The sequence below is a fragment of the Canis lupus genome, chromosome 15, assembly GCF_003254725.2.
Source record: "Canis lupus dingo isolate Sandy chromosome 15, ASM325472v2, whole genome shotgun sequence".
Taxonomy (NCBI): Eukaryota; Metazoa; Chordata; class Mammalia; order Carnivora; family Canidae; genus Canis; species Canis lupus.
In genome coordinates, this window is record NC_064257.1 from 52025074 (window position 1) to 52048394 (window position 23321).

At 38.5% G+C, this 23321-nt stretch overlaps 1 protein-coding gene across 1 annotated transcript in view; it reads right to left on the reverse strand.

The window, feature by feature from the left end:
- Nucleotides 1-23321, reverse strand: part of DCHS2 (dachsous cadherin-related 2) — a 193207-nt gene that overhangs the window by 17257 nt on the left and 152629 nt on the right. The window contains exons 10-13 of the mRNA XM_035698787.2: nt 21710-21949; nt 10986-11120; nt 10567-10776; nt 4073-4930 (exon numbers count right to left, since the gene is read on the reverse strand). Coding sequence (XP_035554680.2) covers nt 4073-4930; nt 10567-10776; nt 10986-11120; nt 21710-21949 — 1443 coding nt within the window. The remainder of the gene's footprint in view (nt 1-4072; nt 4931-10566; nt 10777-10985; nt 11121-21709; nt 21950-23321) is intronic.

A 23321-nucleotide genomic window follows, 5' to 3' on the forward strand; every position in this document is an offset into this window, starting at 1 on the left:
TCCATATGCTTGTGGTACTGCCAGCAGTATTTCTAGTCGTCTTTATGAGCAAGATTTAATAAATTGATTTTTTGGAGTGTTAAGGTCTATTAAGATAACAGTCAAATTTAATTCAATAATTCTAAATACAAGAGGACTAAGAAGAACAATTCTGATCAGAGGTCAAAGAAAACACAATGGTGTGGACAGCTGGATGAAGGCTTCCCATCCATTTATTCATTAGCTTTTCTGATTTAATCTCAAATAGGAGGCCCGTCATCAGAGGTAAGAAAGTAATTTGGTCCTCACTGTCTCCAGCCCTAACTTTTATTTCGGACTCGTTACTCTTAACCTTACTGACTAATCCCGATTGTGATGGCTGCGAGTGGACTGAAGGTGTACAGATTTGAGGTGATGCTGCCCAAGTGGTGGGCAATAGGCTAGAGTCAAGGTAGTCCTCTGCCAAACGGCTGCCTCCTATCAACAGGGTGAACCTGTGACCTACAAATGAATGGCACGTAGTAAAAACAAAAACAGGTGCAAATCTTGTACTCCCATGGCAGTTGTTATTAGTGTTATTTTAATTCAGTCCTGAATTCAACCACAAATAGACTTACTAATCCATAACTTTTTTTTTTTACTAATCCATAACTTGATTTCGTATTGAAATGTTTTCTGTGGGGTGCCTTAGATATTGACTTATATTTAGGTTTAATTCTGCAAACAAACTGATCCCGGGTGAGTTGAGAAAGAATATTCTAACAATTAGGGAAAGCCCAGGCACATTACTTAGTATTTAGAAATTTCATTCACTAATGTCAAAAAGTGTGATAACAGTGATGACTTCCCATGCTGATTTTTTTGAGGAATAATATATGTAATCCCTATTACTCTGGAGAATTTATATTGGATGTGAATGTGTACTAGTAGTGGTCAGAAAGCCTATTATGTGAAGGACAACCAAATGAATTAAAGAGAAAACTACTTGAGTAAAACCTAAAGTGCCCCCAGTGGTTGGCGAGGCCCCACATGATCTGTGAGTCCTTTTACTTCCTTTCCTATTATTCTTGCCTTTGCTTGCTCTGTCCCAGCCACACATCCTCTTTGCTGTTGTTTGAACAAACCAGGCAGGCTCCCACCACTTTTTCCTTTTTTTTTTCTGAAATCCTCTACCCCCCAAAATACTGTCTCCTCTCTCTAGGTCTTTGCTCAAATGTGCCTGCTCCACGATGCCCACCCTTACCTACTATTTAAAACTGAAATCTGTCCCCTACTCCAGAGCTCCCAAGTCCCTCTTAACTTTGCTCTGCATTTTTTTTTATTTGATAGCTCTTATCACCATCTAAATATAGTTATTTATTATGTTCATTGACACTGTCCCTCTATTCCTGCTAGACTGTAAGCCTCACGGGTGCCTGGGTGGCTTGGTGGCTTAAGCATATTAAGCATCTGCCTTCGGATCAGGTCATGATCTTGGGGTCCTGGGATCAAACCCAGGTCTGTGCCCTGCTCAGTGGGGAGCTGCTGCTTCCTCTCCCTCTCCTGCTCCCCCTGCTTGTGCCTTCTCTCTCTCTCTCTCTCTCTCTCTCTCTCAAATACATAAATAAAATCTTTGAGGGAAAAAAAAAAGAATGTAAGCTTCACAAGGACAAATTCGTGAATATAGCCCAGGAGACAGTACCTGGCACTTAATACTAATTAAAAAATATATATATGTGCAAGGAGCAAATAAAATATCTGAAAAGCAACTGTGTAGAGCAGTGGAGTGCTCCAGAAGGCAGAACTAGATTCATGGATAGACAGAAAAGAAGCAGAGCTGGGCCTCCAACATATGAATGACTTTCCAAGTAAGATTTTCCAACTTTGCCCTGCAGTCAAATCCTCAGTGGAGCTTGTTAAAAACAGTCCCTGGCCCCAGACCTAATGAGGCAGGCAGAAACTTCCCCGGGTGGGTTACAGATCATTAGTTTCACACCCAATTTCAAGAACCACCCTTCTAAGTGCTCAGTCACCAAAATATTCAAGTAGAGACGATAAGACCACATGTCAAGGATGTTTAGAGAAATCTTCATATTTGTACTGCAGAGGAAGGCTGGGCTCAAAGGTTCTGTAATTTTATCAGATCAATTTCAAGATTGATTAATATATTGTATTTTGTGTTATATTATTTAGAAACTGTTTACTTTCCATCAGGTTCTGCTCTGGTGTTGGAATGTGTGCATCTTAAGAGTAATAGAAATACACCCCGAGGAGTATATTTTATTGTTAAACATTCACTGCTTATGTGGAAGTCTCGTTACACATAAGAAGTTGGAAGTCACTATTATTTCATTTGATGCAGATAACTGCAATTTACTCTTAATTATGTTTAGAATCAATAAGAGGCCTTCTGAGGAAGCGACCTATGGGATAACCATAATTCTGAAAAGGGTCAAAAGTCAAGTTAATAATGTGTAACTGAGGGACGCCTGGGTGGCTCGGCGGTTGAGCGTCTGCCTTTGACTCTGGGTGTGACCCTGGAGTCCCAGGATCGAGTCCTGCGTTGGGATCCCTGCAGGGAGCCTGCTTCTCCCTCTGCCTATGCGTCTCTGCCTCTCTCTCCCTCTCTCTGTCCCTCATGAATAAATAAAATCTTAAAAAAAAATGTAACTGAAAACAACCCTAATTTAATATTCAATATTAAACTGAATATTCTTTTTTCATAGAGAAAGCAGTATGAAATGTGTAACAGGTATTTTCACTATGAAATTAGTAAGTCGATTTCAGAAAATGCAGGTTGTCTTTTAAGTAACAACTTGTGTAGGTATGGATAAAGTGAGATTGAATCCTGATGAAAGACAAAATGCAAACAAAAAAATGCCACGAGCAGGTGCACAGCACACAGCACACCTTTAGCAACCAAACTCCTCCTCTTTGTGCTTTGCCTACTTGGTGGAAAGAATCAGTAGATTCCTGTCTCCACTCTCTATTTAGATATAATTACCCTGGTCAAATGTCTTTCAATTTACAAGTATCTACACGGGAGGGTTTTTTTTTTTTTTTTCACATTGCATTGGAAAGATAATTAAAATTAGTTTTTATTTACGTTTCCCATTATGGCATAAATGTAAGGAAATAATTGGAAAATAATTTAGTGTTACTAGGAAAAACAGTTACTGTTCACAGAAGTCTGGTCTGAGCTGTGCTGAATTCTTTGGGGATCAGATATTACTGCACTGTTTGAAAGCCACTGCTGACTGTATCAAAATGAATGATAATAGTACTAGTAGTTTCTATTTACTACATGTTCACTATGTGTCAGATACTGTTTTAAGTGCTTTACATGAACCAGCTTATTCAGGCTTCAGAACCTAGTGAGGTAGGCATGATTCTTATTCCTAATTTATGGATTAGGAAACTGAGGCTCAGAGGATGCAGCTGCCCAAGGAGGAACAGTGGCTGAATTTAGATTTAAACTCGGGCAGAGGGGATCCCTGGGTGGCTCAGTGGTTTGGCGCCTGCCTCTGGCCCAGGGCGTGATCTTGGAGTCCCGGGATCAAGTCCCACATCAGGCTCCCTGCATGGAGGCTGCTTCTCCCTCTGCCTGTGTCTCTGCCTCTCTCTTTCTGTGTCTCTCATGAATAAATAAATAAAATCTCTTTAAAAAAATAAAAAATAAAAAAGATAATAAATAAACTCTGGCAGAGCCCAAGCATTTAACCACAACCTACCTCCTCTTTTATTGTATTGCTAAGAAAGTACTTTAGGAAATATACACTTGTTAAGGAATTCAGATACATTTAAATAAAAAGAATTTTTTTTAATTGTAAGCCTAAATTAACTGAAACTTCAAAAGCCCTAAATGATTTATTTTTCAGTATTTTTACTCTTTGTTGTCTATAAAGGTGTGTGTGTGTATGTGTGTGTGTGTGTTTCACTGTATTTGAAGGTACCGTGCTAATACTGTACTATGGATGAACATCAGCATATCAAAAATTGGCTGAACTCAGAAACTGGCAACTTAATCTCCAACAGCACTCCTGTTGTATAATTGTTAGTTTTAAGCATTTTGCCAAATCAGGTACAACATACAAAGACTTGAGGGGACACTCACCTGCATCACAATTTTCGGTCACAGTCCCTGTATATAGAGGGTGATTGAAGGAAATCTTGACATCTTCTCCTTCCATGTGAACGACCAAGAGGCCAGTGGCTGTCCTAGCTGGGACCCCCTGGTCCCTAACTTTTAACTGCAGCCAGATCGGAAAATATTCTGAAGATGTGTGGTGCTGAAGTTGAACTTCTCCTGTATACTTATCAATAGAAAACATTGACTGGGTCTCTGCAAAACTAAAAACAACAGTTCCATTGGGTCCCAAGTCTGGGTCACTGGCTGTCAGGACAGCAGTTGTCTGGTTAGTAGGTGCCTGGGGGGCAAGAAAAATTTCAAAGGGGTTCTGCTCCCAAACTGGATCATTGTCATTAACATCCGTGACATGTACTTTTATAATTACTGTGGTGCTTCTAGAGCCTTGGACACTACAGTCTCTGGCCACAGCCCTAAATGTGTGCTGAGATCTGGCTTCTCTGTCCAGGGTGTGGCGGGTTCTCAAAGCACCTGTCACAGGATCAATGGTGAATGCACCAGAAGCCTCATCCACTAGAAAATACTCAGTTTGTCCATTCAGACCTTCATCCCTGTCCACAGCAGACAGCATAAGAACCACTGTTCCCACCTGGGCATCTTCTCTCACGGAGGCCTGGTAAAGCAGAGTGGGGAAGGAAGGGCCATGGTCATTGTCATCCAAAACTCTAACCTGCAACTGCACTAGAGAGCTCCTTGGTGGATCCCCCAGGTCAGAGCACAAGATGACTAGGGTAAAATTGCTGACTTGCTCCCGGTCCAAAGCTCGAGTGGTTGAGAGTTCTCCTGATGTTTCATTAATAGCAAAGTATTCATCGGTATTTCCATCTGTTAAAGAAAATAAATTCAAACTCAAATTTCATTTGAATTGAAGAAGTAGTAACCCTCTGCTAGGTATATATACTTATACATATGATTCATATATATGCGTATATATGATATATATCAGTCATACATATGATGAAACATATATATAAGCATATATATATAATCCTATATATATATATAGGATTCATTCATCAACAAATAATCTGTTTCATGATTATTACATCCAGCATTTTTATAACTATTGAGGATATAACAGTGGACATGATAAAGGCCTTGCCCTCATGAAGCTTCTATTATCAGGGGATACACAAAATAATATAATTCAATATCTATCTTAATTCAAATAATTAGAACACTTGCTTAGACTGATTTGCAGCAGTATGGATTTTTGTGAATGTATTCACAACTTTTTATTTTCATATATTTTCCTCTTGAATGACTAAAATGTTTGTTTTATTTGAAATAAAACAATACCAGATGGGATAAGAAACAGGATATCATGTCCGTTTTTAGATATCAATAACAAATGAACAGATTCATAGTAGTAATGTGGACACATTGATTCTCTTCTACATTCCCATGAACCTTGTGCATGAATCATGACACTTCTGTAAGAGATAGGAGAATTTTTGTCTATTTCTTCTCCAACATAAGGAAGGATGATATGTTTATTCTTCTCTGTATTCTCCAAAAAAATCTTCCCTTTCCTATTGCCCATGTACCAAGCAGAATTAAATTTAAGCCTGAACACAGAGACAAAACAAACAAACAAACAAACAAAACATTCAAAGGCATTTTAAAGTCATCCTAAAAATTAGGAGAAATACAGTTCAGTAACTTGCTGGCAACGTCTTGGATGAGGGGCATATTCTTGGATGAGATGCACCATTCCAAACAGAGTGGGAATGGTGCGTCTGCCAGGGGCATAAGGGGAAAGAAGAAGAACAGCATTCAAGAAAACAACAGCAGAAGTAGGGTTGGAGGCTGAGGAGAAGCACTTGCATTTGTATTTTGTTCATAAAACACAACTAATTTGTACCAAATATAGGGGTGATCAGTTAAATCTACATTTCTGTGGCATTTGTAGTTGATAAAATGATGCATTCACTCAGCAAACATTTAAGGAGAACTTGTCACATGCCAAGTATGTGCTGGGTGCTGGGAATGCGAGGGCAGTAAGGCATGATCCCAGTGTGCAAGAATTTACAGTCCAGAAAGAACCTGGGTCAGTATTGAGTCAGTACTGGGACATTAAAGTGAAAATCATATGCACAGGGCACCCAGCAGCACAGAGGAAGGGTGCACAGTCCTGTGTGAGGATGGGCAGGAATGTTTATTACAAAAAGTGACATCAGAACTGGTTTCTAAAGCAGAGGAAGCCTGGCTAAGAGTTTTGGAAAGTGTGTTCTATGCAGAGGGGAGAGCCTGAGGGAAGTCTTAGGACTATGGGAACTAAAGGCTGCAAATGTTTTCATGTAGCTAGAACACAGGGTCTCCTGGGGATTTGTGTGCAGAGGATAGGGAGACGGTCAGGCGGAAAGACTCAGATTTAGTAGATAAGCAGGGGGCTAAGTCATGAAGCACCCTGTGTACACTGCTGAAGAGTCTACCTCGACATCCATAGGGAGCTCCTGAAGGATTTGAGAAGGGAAAGGGTCATGAGTCACATTTCTGCTTTTGGAAGGGAGCTGGACAGCAATGACAAAGCTGGGTTAGAACATAGGAAAGTTAGGGGGCTATTGCCGTACTCTGCTTGAGCAGCCGGGAGGTTCTAAATGAATACGTGCATAGAGGAAGTGGACACATCCCAAAGATATTAAGGACAAAAGTAAGGAGTAAGGGATGAAGGATTCATGATGAGGCTTGAGTGAAAGAGTGAAGTTGTGTTTAAAATGAGATCAGAGTACCCTTGGGGTCATATGAAGTTTTCTAAGAAGTATCTGGAAACTAGTAGTTTTAAGGTAATTCCCAGAAGCCTAGTTTACATATTCTTACTCCGAAAATTGTTCTGAGAAATCACCTAAAATCACTTGAGTCTGTCCTTTCCACATTCTGTAATGTTGTTACCTCTAGTATATCTTCTCTAGTCTATCTCTTGAGCATGGTGCCTTGGCAGGTGACTTGGCTGGTGCGGGGTGCTTCTAGAAAGATGTCTAAGTCTCTCAGTGTCTCAGGGTGCAGGACTCTCAGCTGTGGGCCTGACCTAAGAGTCTGGGCCTGACCTTTGGCTTGGGCAGGGCTGGTGGGAATGAGGGAAGGTAAGGGGCATGGCCTGGCCTTGAACAGAAGCCTTCCCCTGCCTGGGAAGTATATGTATGGTTTTTTTTAGAAGTTCACGTATATTTTTTAAAGTATTTTTTATTCTAGTTGATACTTTTAAAAGGTGACAGCTGTTTGTTTTAACATGCCAATATTTATCATATTCTGAGCAATACTAGTTAAACTTCTAATAAAAATTTTTAGTCAATTACTTGAAAAAAACATGTGCTGGGAATACATGGTTTTTCAAGATTCCACTAAGGATAAGTTGAGCAAGGTGTCTGGCAGAGACTCTAGAAGGAGATCCTGAGTGCGGAGTACAGTTGGGGACACACTGGCAATGCGATGTTGTTGGGCATAACAACTGGGTTCTTGAGATGAAACCATTTGAAATGAGAGGGAAAGAAGTGAGTGTGCTAGGGTGAAAAAAAAAGATTGGTGAATGTCTGGTCTGGCTTTGCCATTTCAGTTGGCTTCTCCCTTCACTCTGCTCTATTTTATCACTCTCTAAACTGTTGAAACCTGATAATAATGCAAAGATTCTTGTCCACAAATGCAAATTAATTATGTAGTGGAATGTCTTTGGTTATTGTCCTGCAGGTAAACCTCCTCTACATTTCAGAACTCCTTATTTCCTGGGTGTGCGAGTTGTGTGTGTGTCTATCTTGGGATTCTCTTGGACCAATTTTAACATCTTTTTGTTTGCTCATTAATCAATGACTTAAATAAAAAAAATCTTTGGCAACTGTTATTTCATTTTTGTATGAAAGTCATTATTTTACTTTTTTAAAAATGCCCCTTTTTATTTTAATATTTTATTTAAATTCAATTTGCCAACATATACTATAAAAATGTCCTTTAATGGGGCTTAGATTTCAGATACAGATAAAGATAAGGAGATACAGGGGTGCCAGTGGTGGCTGAAGATGAGGATGGGATGAAATGATGCAGTAAGAGTGTGTCTATGAGAAAAGTAAAAGAATAAGCACAAAACACCCAGGAAACTCCAATAAGTCAGAGAACCATCCACAGAACAAGTACATTGGGAAGGCTTGTCTAGGAAGGCAGATGAAGGATCAGGAGAAAGTGACTTTCTGAAGTCAAGGTGGAATCAAGGGTCCAGATCATGGTGCATAAAGGCATAAAGCAGTACGATTAAATTAAGAAGTGACAAGGAGGGACATCTGGGTGGCTCAGTCTGTTAAACATCTGCCTTAGGTTCAGATCATGATCTCAGGGTCCTGAAATCCAGCCCTGAGTCAGGCTCCCTGCTCAGCGGAGAGTCTGCTGCTTCCTCTGCCCTTCCCCTGGCTCACGTGCATGCTCTCTCTGTCTCTGTCTCTATCTCAAATAAATAAAATCTTTTTTTTTCTTAAAAAAAAAAAAAAGAAGTGATAAGGATCCACTGGATTTAGCAACAGCAAGATCCCAAGTGTCTTTTTGCAGGGGTAGTTTCATTGGAATATACATTATAGCAGGCTAAGAAATGAAAGTAAGGTAAAGATACAGAAACCAGAGTGTACACAACAATTTTTAAGAAGCTACAGATTGTGAAGGAAAAGAGACAGTGAAGGGATACACCTGAGGGAAGGCTTATTTCAAGATGGGAAGGATTGATAAATATTGATGGATAAAACCAATAGAAGGGGAAACTGACAGTATGGGGAAAAGAAGAAAATGAACAAATACTAATGCAGTGATGGGTGGCACTCTGGGGATTGTTTGTAATCAGTGCCTGACAAGATAGACACAGAATTTCAGAGTAAGCATTTAGAAAATCTTACAGAGACTTGATGGAGTTATTTTATGTCTGCATAATACCATCACAGATTTATAACTCTGGGGCTTGCACTTTGTATGCCTTGTGTTTTTTCTCCTCAGAGTAATTCATATTTATCGCATTTTACCAAAGTTTCAGCGCACAACAGATCGAAAATTAAAAAAAAAAAAATAGATCCAAACCCTGGTCCTTAACCACAGATTGTTTGGGAAGTTCTAGAAAACAAGCAGAGTTTACAAAGGAAAGAAAGTACCCAATGCAAAAGAAGCAAAATTGGGCTTGCTTATATAAATTAGCTTGAAAGGGCATTGTTCTTCTAGATGACAATACACACAGACATTTTAAATACATATGCCCTTGGATGTAATAACTCCACTTACATTTATCATAAGGAAATAATTGGGTAAGTGTTCAACTGCAGCATTTTTATAATAATACGACTGCTATTATGGTCAATATTTAAAAGACCATAAAAGGGAATGGATGAAATAAGTGATATTTTACACATGCAACAATAAGAGACATCATTAGAAATGCTAACATATATGTATATTTACTGATATGAAAAGATCACATAGTATATTTAAAAAGGACTTAAAAAATGAGGTAACAAGATAGCATATATAAATTGTCCAATATATGTAAAATTGATGTCTCCATTCACTAAGGTTCATGGAGAAGTGTTTTTCAAAATAAATGAGTTACCTCTGCAAGATACAAATTTTTGTTTTCCATAAATCTGTATATATATTCTATGCTATAGCAATTATGTATCATCTTTATAATTAGTCAAAAAGGCAATAAAGCCATTCTCATTTTGGAGTAAAATGGATGGTATATAGAAAAAGCCACTGGTTATGGATTTTTAGCAAATAGAAAGTGATAGCTTTCAGAAGCTAGTCCCACAACTGTTTTTACAAGAGCTGAAAGCAGCTTCTCCCCATCAGATGCAGTCTCTGAAGCATTACTTTCTCCTCAACTTTTATCATTCTACGTGCATGCCGACATATGCCAAAAATCAGATTCTTCGATCACTTTTTCTTTTAGATGAATAAGAAGATGTGGCTCTCTCCATACAAATGCTAACTTGATTTTGCCAGAAAGTTTTGTGCCTCTGATTCAAAGGGAGCAATATCACAAAATGATCTTCTGGGTAGAATTTCCTACAGACTCTGATCAAGGGTGGGATGTGGTTGTAGATCTTAAGTGTTACGCTGGTATTCAGATCTAGGAACTGTCTATTTCTGTGTCTTCTAGGTTCCATTTAAGAAAGAACTAACAGAAGTCTTGATGGCTCAAAATAATAAAAATATTAGTGATCATATGAAAGACACAAAAATAGAAAAAAAAGTTATGTGTTCCATCTGCACATCCAGTAATGTTACCCTAGAAAAATTCACCAGAGTTGTTGAGGGGAGATTTAGGAATTTGAAAGCCAGTGGCTCAGGGTGTCTGTGGAAAGGACACACGTGGCACCAAACAGCCCTTACTGAGTGTGTATTCTTTAGACACTGCAACACACACCACATAGAGAATAACCACCGGGGTGCTCCTTGGGGTATGTTCTGAGGGGAATTTTTGCGGAGCAAATACTTACCAATTATGTGATATCTGACAGCTCCATTATTGCCAGCATCCATATCAGAAGCCAAAACAGTGTAGAGAACCCCTGGCTCTTGGTTTTCCAGAACCTCGACGTTGTGACCAGAGACAGTAATATCCGGTGCGTGGTCGTTTTCATCTTCTACAGTACAGAGAATTGTTGTGGTGCTGGATAATGAAGGCACCCCTCCATCTCGTACGAGTACTGATATGAAATAAAAGGTGGCACAGATTGTGGCCATTAATTCATGCCTAGAATATATTGCCCCAAGGAGACCGCATCAGACCAAACTAACTGGTAGCACTGGGTCAATGACATTGTGCTTAAAGACGCTCTACAGAAATGTAAAATTTCACCACTAACCTCCTGCTGCCTACTATGCTACAAAAGTAGCATAGTCGGGGACCCCTTACCTCGAAGTGTGAAAACTTCCTGAACCTCTCTGTCAAGTGTGGCTGTCGTTACTACCTCTCCGGTGTCAGGATTTATCTTGAACAACCCAGATGAAGCACCTGGCATGATTTCAAACTGAAACTTGGAATTGATTCCTTGAGAAAAATATAAAGAAAAACTTACTAATTAGCTCTCTGGAAACCATGTTAGGCCATAGATGAAAAAGGCAAGATACTAAACAACCTTCAAATAAAAGTAAAACACACACACACACACACACACACACACACACACACACACACACACCCCTTTGCTGTTCTTGCTAAATAAAAGCCTCATGGGCTGAAATGCTTGATTTTCAAAAGTCTTAGGAGACTTCCCAACAGTGAATGCTTAAGATTTTTTCCCTCCCATAAAAAATTTCTTATGAGTGCGCAACCCTACAATATATTCCTAATTACTCCTTCTAACACCCCTGATTGTGATTTAATGACATAATTGTAAGCTTAGGGGGCAAATGACAATTTCTGTAGATCGACCTCTACTTAAAAGCTTGTACTTGGTTATGTTCTATTTATTCTCCAGCACAAGAGGCAAGCACATAGGCTTGCTTATATGCATATTTTTGTTTTATTTTCTACTTAGTATTTAGTCTCCTATCTGGAGTGAGAGGTGTGGTGCCACATTAGCATGCATTTTGAAAACAACACTTCCTATTTTTTGTGGTCTCATGTCTTCTCTGAGAAAAATATCATGTCATTTCCATCATTGATTATGAAAATCATTCATGCCATTAATTTAATGAGTTCATCCCACACTATTATAGCTTATTTGCATCTTATACAAGTTTCTTTTCATTATTTTCCTATCTTTTTTCTTAACTTACAATAATCTACAAATAGACATGAATAGACGTAGTACTCAAAACATATGATTTCATACTTCAACAGAAGATAAAATACATTTTTTGGCATTAACAAAAAACAACAAATTTCAACTACAAATCCCATCTTTCCAGTCTTAAAAATTTTCATTCCACTATTTACTGGATATAATACAGGATTGAGTGCCGGAGGGAGCAGAATATAAGTCTAGTTTTATGTAAGAACGAATATGCGTGTCTTCTTACTCTGTCACTTGAAAGAAAGGATATTTGACATAGTCTTCAGGCATATTAATGACCTTAAGAGGAAAAAAAAGCCTAATAAAATATAATCAATATATTCGATTTGGTATGGTCAGAGGTCACCAAAAAATACCATTCAGTCAGTAGACATTAGGCACATTATTCCATTAATGATTATTTAATAAACATAGTGATTATTTTGGTCACATAATGGTCACATAATCTCTTCTACAGCCAAGACAAAAATTCTAAAAATCCCAAGTAAAATTTGTTATTCCTGTCTGTCTCTTTGTACATTAGGAAAATGGAAACAATACCATCTTACACCTACTTTCCTGTTCCTCAAATACTTGGTGAACAAAAATAGATGTCAAGCACAGTGCTATTTGCCCAAAAGATGGCAGTGAATCAAACAGATGTGGCCTCTGCCTTCAGGGTACTTACATGGAGAACAGCACCTTTTAATTTGGGACCCTTTACTTTTGAAATCAATTCACTCATTTGTTATATGATTTTATCATACATTATGCATTATGTTATATTTTATACATTACATTATATGTTATTTTAAGACGTATTTAAAATATTTGATATTTTAATTCCCAATACAAATAGACACGAATAGACGTAGTACTCAGTATGAAATATGATTTCATACTTTAACAAAAATTCTTTCTTCTTTCTTACTTGTTAAATCCTATTCATCTTTAGAGGCTCAGCTTATGTAGAAGGTAACCATCCTTTCCTAGTGATGTCTATTTTTTTTTTAAAGATTGTATTTGAGAGAAGGAGAGTGAACAAACCCAGAGAATGTTTAACATAAACTCAAATCTTTATGTCTTCCCTCCCTCTCATTGTTCTCATCATTCTGTAATGTGTTTTACCATCCTACCCAATACGTTACTTTTTTCTTTTAAGTATATTTTTTAAGATTTTATTTATTTATTCATGAAAGACACAGAGAGAGAGGTAGAGACATAGGCAGAGGGAGAAGCAGGCTCCCCACAGGGAGCCTGATGTGGGACTCGATCCCAGGACCCCAGGATCACAACCTGATCCAACAACAGATGCTCAACCACTGAGCCACCCAGGTGCCCACTGTCTGATGTGAAAGGAAGGAGCAAAGGGAGAGAGGTGGGAGGGAGAGAGAAAAGAGAAGAGAGAAGGAGAAGGGAGAGGAATTCATTCTACCTCCTGCCCAATTCACTGTCTTTGGATTCTATCCATTTGCAGATAACACCCATGTATCTACACTGAGCTCCAGTTATGTGATTGTTTTGCTTGCTCATTCATTCATTCATTCATTCATTCATTCATGTGTTCATTCATTCACTTGTTCATTCATGTAATGCATATCTACTGAGTGCCAAGCACTGGAAAGATACCCTTGAGTAATAAGTAATTATTTTGGTCCTCAAAGTTCCCCTTTAGAGGGGGGACAATTAAATCAATGAATTATGGACAGTGTGGTAGGATACTTGAAATCACTAAGGAAGTGGACCAGGGAAGACTTGCCCCAGGTAGACAGTTTGTTCATTGATTACTTCATTAAATAAACATGTATAGAGAGTGATAGCAGGTGCCAAGGTACTATGCCAAGTTCTAAGACTACAACTGCCAGCAGGCAGACAAATTCTCTACCCTAACAGCGCTGGCAGGAGAGCAGTGCACACGGATAAGTAAGCAGGCCATTATGATTCCATATAAGACATCCCTGGGAGGGGCACGTGGGTGGCTCAATCAGTTAAGTGTCTGCCTTCGGCTCAGATCATGATCTCGGGATCCTGGGATTGAGTCCCACGTTGGGCTCCTTGCTCAGTGGGGTATCTGCTTCTCCCTCTCTCTCTCTGCCCCTTCTCCCCACTGCTCATGTTCACTCTTCCTCTCTCAAATACAACCTTTAAAAAAAAAATAGACATCACTAGGAAAGGATGGTTGCCTTCTACATAAGCTGAACCTCTAAAGATAAATAGGATTTAACAAGTAAGAAAGAAGAAAGAATTTTTGAATATATTCAAAGTAAAATCCAAACACCTTAGCACAGTCTAGGAAGTCCCATATGATATGGGCTCTGCTTATTTCCCCACCTCTTCTCACGTGCTTTCTCGCTATGCTCTTGGTCCTCTGGCTTCCTTTTTCCTCTCTGAATGTGCTACATTTCTTTCTGTCTGAGTCTGAGTCATGGCTGTTTCCTCTGCCTGCTTCTCCCTCAGTTCTTTCCATGGCATACTAGTCATGAAGCCATTGTGTGTCAGGTGTGTATGTATTTTGCCCTGCTCTGCCCTGCGATGCTGGGTCCAGGGACCCGCAAGCCACATTTTTCTCTTGCCAATCTCCCCTCTCCCTGGGTCTGCTGCCAGGGGACTCCGAGGGGAGAGTGAGAGTCAGCAGGAAAGGAGGTGGGACTCCTGTTTGCTCACTATCCTTGCTGGCACTGTCGCTGCACCTGCGGCAGCACGCTCATGGCTCTGAGTCTTTGAGAAGTCCCAGAACCAGGCTCTGCAAGACCTGGCCTCCCATTTTCTCTTTAGGTTCTCGCTCTCTCTCTCTTTTTTTTTTTTTTACAGTCGGATAACCTTGACCTCTTCTGTTCCCCAAGTGTTAGGGGTGCTAGATGTTCCTATGGTGATTTCTCCTGGGTTACTTCTGGATTCCCTTTTTGCTTTACCCAGCCTTCAACACCTGTATTAGAATCTCTGGTGGTCCTGAGAGCACCTGACTGCTGGACTACTTGGCAGCAGGAGTGGGTCTCAGGTATGAGGGATTCTGGGTTTGGTTATGCCTTGGCTTTGCATGCAATGCTGAGTTCTTTGACCAGAGGAAATGGAATACCAGTCTTGAGGTGATATCATAATCAATGAAATTATCACCTTTGTCGTTGGTGAAGAAATCACAATCGAAGGACCCCAGTTCCCCAGGGGACCAAATGACTCTGGCTGCAGGGGAGTACAAGGGAGTGTGATGGGAGATAGCTAATCTCTGCATGTACTAGGAACTTGCACAGAGAAAACAAACTCAAGCTTTCAACTTGCAGCTTAGTCATGGTTAAAAACCAGAATGCTTCTTTTTTTCTTTTTTTAGGATTTTATTTATTTGACACAGAGAGAGACAGAGAGAGAGAGAGAGGACAAGCATGAGGAGCTGCAGAGGAAGAGGGGAAGCAGACTCCCCACTGACAGGGAGCCCAAAGTGGGGCTTGATCCCAAGACCCCAGGATCATGATCTGAGCTGAGGGCAGTTGCTTAACCAACTGAGCCACCCAGGTACTTCCAAAACCAGAATGCTTCTATATGAGCCCTAAATCTCCTGAAGATCAGACCCAAACCAAGTGACAAATACAACAGGTAACTTCCAGCAAGGAGATGTTTATTCACATAAAGACCCATGACTAGAGTCATCTCTTTTGCAGGCAGTCATATGCAAATCTGACTCTCTTCTAAAGAATGGCAGGAGTTTTCTAATTTTATTGGAATAAACCTAGGGAATCTGTGTGCAAGTCATTTCTAAGGTTGTGAGACTCAGGAAAATAAAAATAGAACTTTGGTTTAGGCTGCAATTATTGGTGTCATGTGCTTAGCAGAGATTCTGAATTGAATGTGTTAGTTCATATAGTTTCTTATCTCGAAAGTTTCTTTTTTTTTCTTTTTTTTCAAAAAAGATTTCATTTACTTATTCATGAGAGACAGAGAGAGGCAGAAACACAGGCAGAGGGAGAAGCAGGCTCCCTGTGGGAAGCTCAATGTGGGACTTGATCCCGGGACTCCAGGATCACACCCTGGGCTGGAGGCAGATGCTCAACCGCTGAGCCACCCAGGTGTCCCATCAAGTTTCTTTGATGGACTGATTCAATAATGGCCTATCCTCACTAAGGTGGAGATGCCAGATCTCTTGCATACTGTATAGTAAGAATCCAAAATCTTGAAGAACCACAAATGTTAGGGCACGTTTACCATGTATGACATGCCTACCACCTTACCCCTATAACACTTCCCAAAAGTTCAGAGGACTCTCCTTTATAAAGATCCTGGGGAAGACATTGGTTGGAGGGATCCCAAAATTCTGTAAAAGCCCTCTGCTGGCTGGCCTCTGGAGGCTGTGAATGATGGTACCACCGGTCTTAAGACCATCTTTTGAGATCAAACACTCTAAACCAACTTGAAAAAATAATCAGAAATGATTTGTTTTTACTCATCAGAAATGATAGAGGACATCTTTACGTAAACTCTTCCGCTATTGGCCATCATCTATTTGGCAGAGATATTGCTCATCTTGGCATCCAACAGAACATCATATTGATCTACTATGTTGATGACATTATAATTGGATCTAATGTGCAGAAAGTAGCAAGTAACTTAGATGTCTTAATTAGATATATCTATTAGCCCAGCTGTTGGCAAATTACAGCCCACTGGCCTAATCCAGCACATCCCCACTTGGGTAAAGTTTTACTGAAACACACCCATACTCATTTCATTATGTATTATCTACTGATGCTTTCTTGGTACAAAGTCAGAGTTGAGTAACAGAAATTTTGTGGACTGCAAAGCCTAAAATATTTACTATCTTGCCCTATACAGAGAAATATTTGCAGGGCTGGGTCCTGGAGTCAAGGGTAAGAGAGTGATAGCAGTTGAGGATAGAGAGGAAAGCTAGAGTCACTTCATAAAGTGCCTGGCTGTTAAGCAAAAGAAAATAAAACTTCATCCTCAAAACCATGAGGAATTAATAAAAAATGCTGACCATGAAGTGTTATTTTCAGATTACTTTTGAGGAAGATCATTTTTCATGAATCCCTCAACTGTACAATGCTCACACAACTCAAAGTTCTAAGGCAAAAACAGGATCATGCCTGACTGAGTGAATGAATAAATAAATGAATGAATTCTGAAGGATGAAGGCAACTTGAAGCAGCTCCAGTTTCTCAGAACACAGAATCAAAAATATTTACTGAGCTCTTACGTCTTAGCTTGCACTGTCTTAGGGACCTGGGATAACAGTGAATAAAAGGTGTCCTGAATCCATGAGAAGTTCACAGCGTAAAGGGCAGGCAGATGAGTGAACAAGGAAGCAATTACAATACCCTGTATTAAATGAAGTAAGACTCAATCAAAGTTTTAATAGTGACTATCTCTGGGTGAGTGAAGTTATAAGTGGTTCTTCTTTCTTTCTTTCTTTTTCACGCTTACTATTTCATTAACTCTAAGACGCATTTCCCTCCACATTTTAACATTTCTGAAGTTAGATGAATTTTATAATTAATGATGTTTTAGAGTCGGTAAAACATGAAATAGTGTCATGGCAGCGTTTCTCCCTTTCATTCAAATGCAGGCTGTTGTGCACAGTTGTAAGCCAGCACAGGACATTTTCTAGAACATTAGTTCTGGAGTGAATTCAAAATAAACCCAGACAGAGAATACAGTTGGCCCTTGAACAACAGGATTTGAACTGCACGAGTCCACCTACATGTAGATTTTTTTCAATAAATACGGTACAGTACTGTAAATGTCTTTTTCTTCTGATTTTCTTAAAACCATTTTTCTTTTCTCTAGCTTACTTTAGTGTAAGAATACAGTATAGATGGGCACCTGGGTGGCTCAGTTGGTTAAGTGTTTGACTCTTGATTTCAGCTCAGGTCATGATCTTGGGGTGGTGAGATCGAGCCCTGTGTCAGGCTCTGGAGCTCATCGCTCATGGGGAGTCTCCTTGAGTTTTTCTCTCTCTCTCTCCTTCTTTGTCCTCTCCCTCTCCCACCCCGTATCCAAAAAGAAAAAATACCATATAAAATACATATAACATACAAAATATGTGTTCATTGACCGTTGATGTTATCCATAAGGCTTCTGGCCAATTGTAGCTATCAGTGGTTAAATTTGGGGGGATTCAAAAGTTAAACTTGGATTTTTGACTTATGGGAGGGGCAGTCAGCACCCTTAAACCCCAAATTGTTCAAGGGTCAACTATACATTCTTTTATGGAATGGAGAATAAGATCTCATTATGGAATTTGGCATTTTTGCATGGCAGTGTGCTGTTAAATTATTTTGTATTCACCACTATTGAGTAAATACATCAGCAGGGGGTGAGTCATCTTCCCTGGTAAGGCTCCCTTTCTCTGGGGACTGGGGGAGGGGCGCCCTGTGAGTAAATGTTTTCTCACTAACAATAGAACTCTTGTTGGTGGTACCAAAAGCTGTAGCAGTTTTAATATCTTAGTTAAAACCTGGTAGTTGTTTTTCCCTTTTAATACATGAAAAAACTCATGTTAGAAGTAGTGTGAGTCATACATCATAAACATGCAGCGCTCGAAGTCCCATGGGGTTTGAATGCCAAACAACACTCTAGGCTTACGATGTTAAAAACTGCATTGCAGAGTGCTAGAAAACACATGTTCAGCTTTCTAGTATTAAGTAATACTATCGTATTTTTAAATATATATACTGTAAAGTAAACCATTCATAAATTCCAGTGTGATGCCAGTTATGTCAAAATCTTGACGATGATATTTAATTCTTATGCATAATTCGTTTTCATTTTGGGGGAATGGCTGGACCAGGACAGACACTCAGGCTTTCAGTTTTAACCCAACAAGCAGACATAAAAAACAAAAAACAATAACAAAAGATTAAGGGAAAATGTATTCAAAAGCACTTGCTTAACAGATCTGACCTCATTAAAAACACTGAGATTAACAGTAAACCTAAATTGTCTCCACAACATGTGGAGGTGCATGAGACTCTTGAAGATGCTGATGTGTATTTCACACATCCATAAATGCAAAGCCAGCAAAACAATAATTTTGCATCTAAACCCTCCATCAAGCAAACCGTAATCTCTAGAATAATGAACTCTTCAATGAACAGTAACACTTCACATTTCACCTTGACAGTAAAAATCAGAATGCATATTTACAGTAATCATTTTTAGTTGATATATGCAAAAATTTGAGAGAAATGCTTTTCTCTCTCTTCAGACATTAAAAGGAAGGATTCCCTGGTAGTGTCCATTACCAAAAATAAAATTAATAAGATAAAGTAACATCAAAGACAAGAAGCATTTTACATATTTTAATAATTGCTGATGAGTAACTATTGCACTGATCCACATCAGTGGTTGGTTCAGCATAGGTCTGTGAACCTTGTGAAATAGTTTCTGTGCTGCCCAGAGCCCTATAGTGCTCAATTTACACCAGAGTACTCTAAGAGAACTTTATTGAACTACTGTGAAACACAAAGCTGATGTATATTTTCCATTGTTTCTATCAGCCTAAAAACCATACTGCCAGAAATGTGCTAAATGAATTCTGTAAGTACAAACTGGGAGGGGCAATTGTTACCACTCTCCAGTCAAGTGTCTTTGAGAATAGTAAGAAAAATTTTATGATCATACTGCCCCATTCTGGTCAAAAGAGAAAATTAGGTTAGTCTTTGAAAAGAAAATTTTTGTAGCATCATATACAAATTCATGAAAAATGCATTTCATGAGAAGATGATGTTTTCTACAAGGGCAAAGCATCTAAAATGGTATATAATTTAAAAGCTCAAGGATATCTATCTATTACCCTTTAGATGAACAATTTAGGAAGAAAATGCTACTGTTAATGCTATTCTTTCCATGGACACCTCTATTATAATTCTTGTAATAAAAATTATACTGATTACATAATGCCACTTGCTATATATGAATGTGAATTTAAAAAGATTGGCTTATTCATAGATTAGAGGAATTAATATTGTTAATATGTTTGTACTATCCGAAGCAATCCACAGATTCAATGCAACCCCTAACAAAACTCCAGTGGCATATTTCATAGAACTAGAACAAATAATTCTAAAATTTGTATGAAATCACAAAAGCTCCCAAATAGCTAAAGCAATCTTGAGAAAGAACAAAGCTGGAGGTGTCATGCCCCCTTATTTCAAACTATACTAAAGTTATAATAATCAAAACAGTATGGTACTAGGATAAAAACAGACACACAGATCAATGGAACAGAATTGAATGCCCAGAAATAAACCCACACATAAATGGACAAATGTACACCTGAAACTCATACAACAAAAAGAATATATATATACATGAGATACAAAGGCTGGCTTATTAAACTATTTCTATTAAATCAGATGGGGAAAATTGGCATATGCTTTCAATGACAAATATTTCACCATAATTTTCAGAACTATTTTGTTTAAAATATAGGACACCTGGGTGGCTCAGTTGGTTAAGCATCTGCCTTTGGCTCAGGTTATGATCACAGAATTCCAGGATCGAGTCCTGCATTAAATTCCCTCAATAGAACAGGGAGTCGGCTTCTCCCTCTGTCCCTCACCCTGCTCATGCTCTCTCTCTCTCCCTCTCTCTCTCACACACTCTTCCTGTGTCTCTCAAATAAATAAAAAAAGGTCTTTACAAACTTTTTAAATTAAAATATAAACAATATTAGTAAAGTTATTGAACCTTAAATACCAAAAAAGTCACAGTGATATTGAAAAGCAACTCTAAGACATTTACAAATTCCTAGCTATAGTAGCTATTCACTTCAAAGTTATTTATCTGGACATAGTGGCTGATATTAATAAGAATAATAATAGTAATGACAGAAGTTGACCTTTATTGACTATTTATTGTGCCAGTCACTGGTCTTAGCTCTTTACATGTAATAACTCATTTCTATTCATAACAGAACTAGAATTTAGGCCCTATCATTATCCCCATTTTCCAGAAAAGCTAACAGAGCAACAGAGAGAATTAGCTACTTATTCAAAGTTATACAGCTGAAGTAAAGGGTAGCTCTAGGATTCAAATCCAGGCAATCTGATGCTGGCATCCTCTCTCTTCCATTGTGCTATATATACAGAGAGGAAATACAGATCCATTTACCTTTTTGTACGCAATGTATCTAACCACTATACTCTGAATAATATGTGATACTTTATCTATTACCCCTTAGATTACTATAGATGCAGTTTATTATCAAGATAAAAAAAATTATATGTTAGTTATATATGACTCTACCATAAATAATAATGTAAATAAATAGATACAAATGTCATATAAAAAGCACACATAACCAGGGATCCCTGGATGGCGCAGCGGTTTGGCGCCTGCCTTTGGCCCAGGGCGCGATCCTGGAGACCCGGGATCGAATCCCACGTCAGGCTCCCGGTGCATGGGGCCTGCTTCTCCCTCTGCCTGTGTCTCTGCCTCTCTCTCTCTCTGTGACTATCATAAATAAATAAATAAATACCTAAAAAAAAAAAAAAAAAAAAAAAAAGCACACATAACTGAAGGGTGCCTGGGTGGCTCAGTCAGTTGGCTGAGGCACTGGGCTCATGCTCCGTGGGGGAGTCTGCCTGAGATTCTTTCTCCCTCTCTGTCTGCCTCTCCTCCCTCATTGCATACTAAATAATAATAATAATGCATAATAAATAATCTTTTTTTTTAAAAAAAAAGCACACATATCTTTACATGGGAATGGTCTTTATGTGTATGGTAATCAAAGAGGTATTAGAAGTTTGAGATACCTAGCAACTGTCTTCATTTTCCCAGGCCATAACTAGTTTAAAGTATGTGAATTTTTGTTTTTAGTATTAATCACCAAGTTTCTATGTTTTTAAATTACCTGAATCTTTGTCCATAGCTTCAACCCTTGTGACAAACTGCCCTGGATTTTGGTTCTCTTTAACTGAAGCTTCATACAGGTTCTGCTGAAACACTGGTGCCTCATCATTTATATCAAGAACAGTAATTGTCAGAGTTTGAGATGAAGATAGTGCCGGTATGCCATCATCCAGGGCCAGGAGGGTCAGAATGTGCTGAGCTTTTACTTCATAGTCCAAAGGACAAGTGGTTGTTAGTAAGCCTGATTTGAAAGAAGAGAAAAGCAATATAAAACATTTTCTAGAGAAGTTGTGCTTACTCTACCTTTGTCTAACACACCTAATTTGCTAAAGATTCAGAAACTTTCTTCGTTAAAGAATAAATCTTATTAAACCAATGTTAAGTTTCTATATTATCAAGAATAAAAAGATAACTTTTTAGTCAAAAGAGTCATTCTGGTTTAAATTGTAAAGATGAATGAGAATTCAGAAATAATCTATCATGTATCATTATCTACGGAGATGATTACATCAAAATTATTTTTCTACTTTCATTAAAAAAAGTCTAGATGAAGGGTGCCTGTCTGGCTCAATCAGTAGAGCATGTGACTCTTGATCTCAGGGTAGTGAGCTCAAGCCCCATACTGGGCATGGAGCTTGCTTAAAAAAACAAACCAAAAAATCTAGGTTGAAACAGTAAACTCCCCCATGTCAAATAACACTTCATGTTTAAAAGTGACTAAGCTACAAAAAGGTGAGTATGTCTACATTCCTTAGGATAAAGAGGTATAGTCTCTTTATACTATCTCAGTTAACTATCTTGTTTTACTAACAAAAAGATACAAAGACTCTTTAACTCAGGAAATAAACTTCACAGATAAAACGTGTCTCCATCCTACTGCCATTTAAGCAAATAACTCATCTAAGCAAAGTGTTATAAAGTCTGGCACATGTACAGCTGTCCCATGATTCCAATAATCCCATTTTTTTTCTTTGAGGATTGCTGTTTGCTTCTTTAACACATACTCATCCTATGAGCATTCATAGGATTGCCTTCAAATAATTAAAGAAGCTTACCAATTCAGATTTTATAATATAGGTTTTCAATAATTTCTTATTTCAGAGCCAAAGCCATTGCAAAACTCACTGTATCTTCTTCATAAGAAATGTGAGCTTTGCAAAGAAAAATAGCCCGTCTCCTCTGAATGCATTCAGCAATGATCATTTATGTCTTTGAAAAATACCTCAAACTGAAAGAGCTAGTACAATTGTTCAAGAATCATAATACCTATATTACTGAGGCACGACTTTAATTTTATCCATCCTCTTTAACAATCTGAAATAGACTTTCCTTAGCCATGTTGGAAAACAGTTTAAGTATCATTGAAACAGGTCCATGGAGACCCCAGCTCTAACAGAACTCAGCAACCGGGTCTGGACTATCTCTCTGTCAGTTAGATTTTTAGCTGGTGGTCATGCATGCCTCAGAATGGAACCATATGTACAGGATTTAATAAATATTTTGATGAAATTTTCCAACAGTATATAACTAACCTATCATCATGACTTCCAAATCCTACACATTCAGTCCCATTCCAAATAACGTTCTTAACTAACAGTTGGGCCAAATGGTAT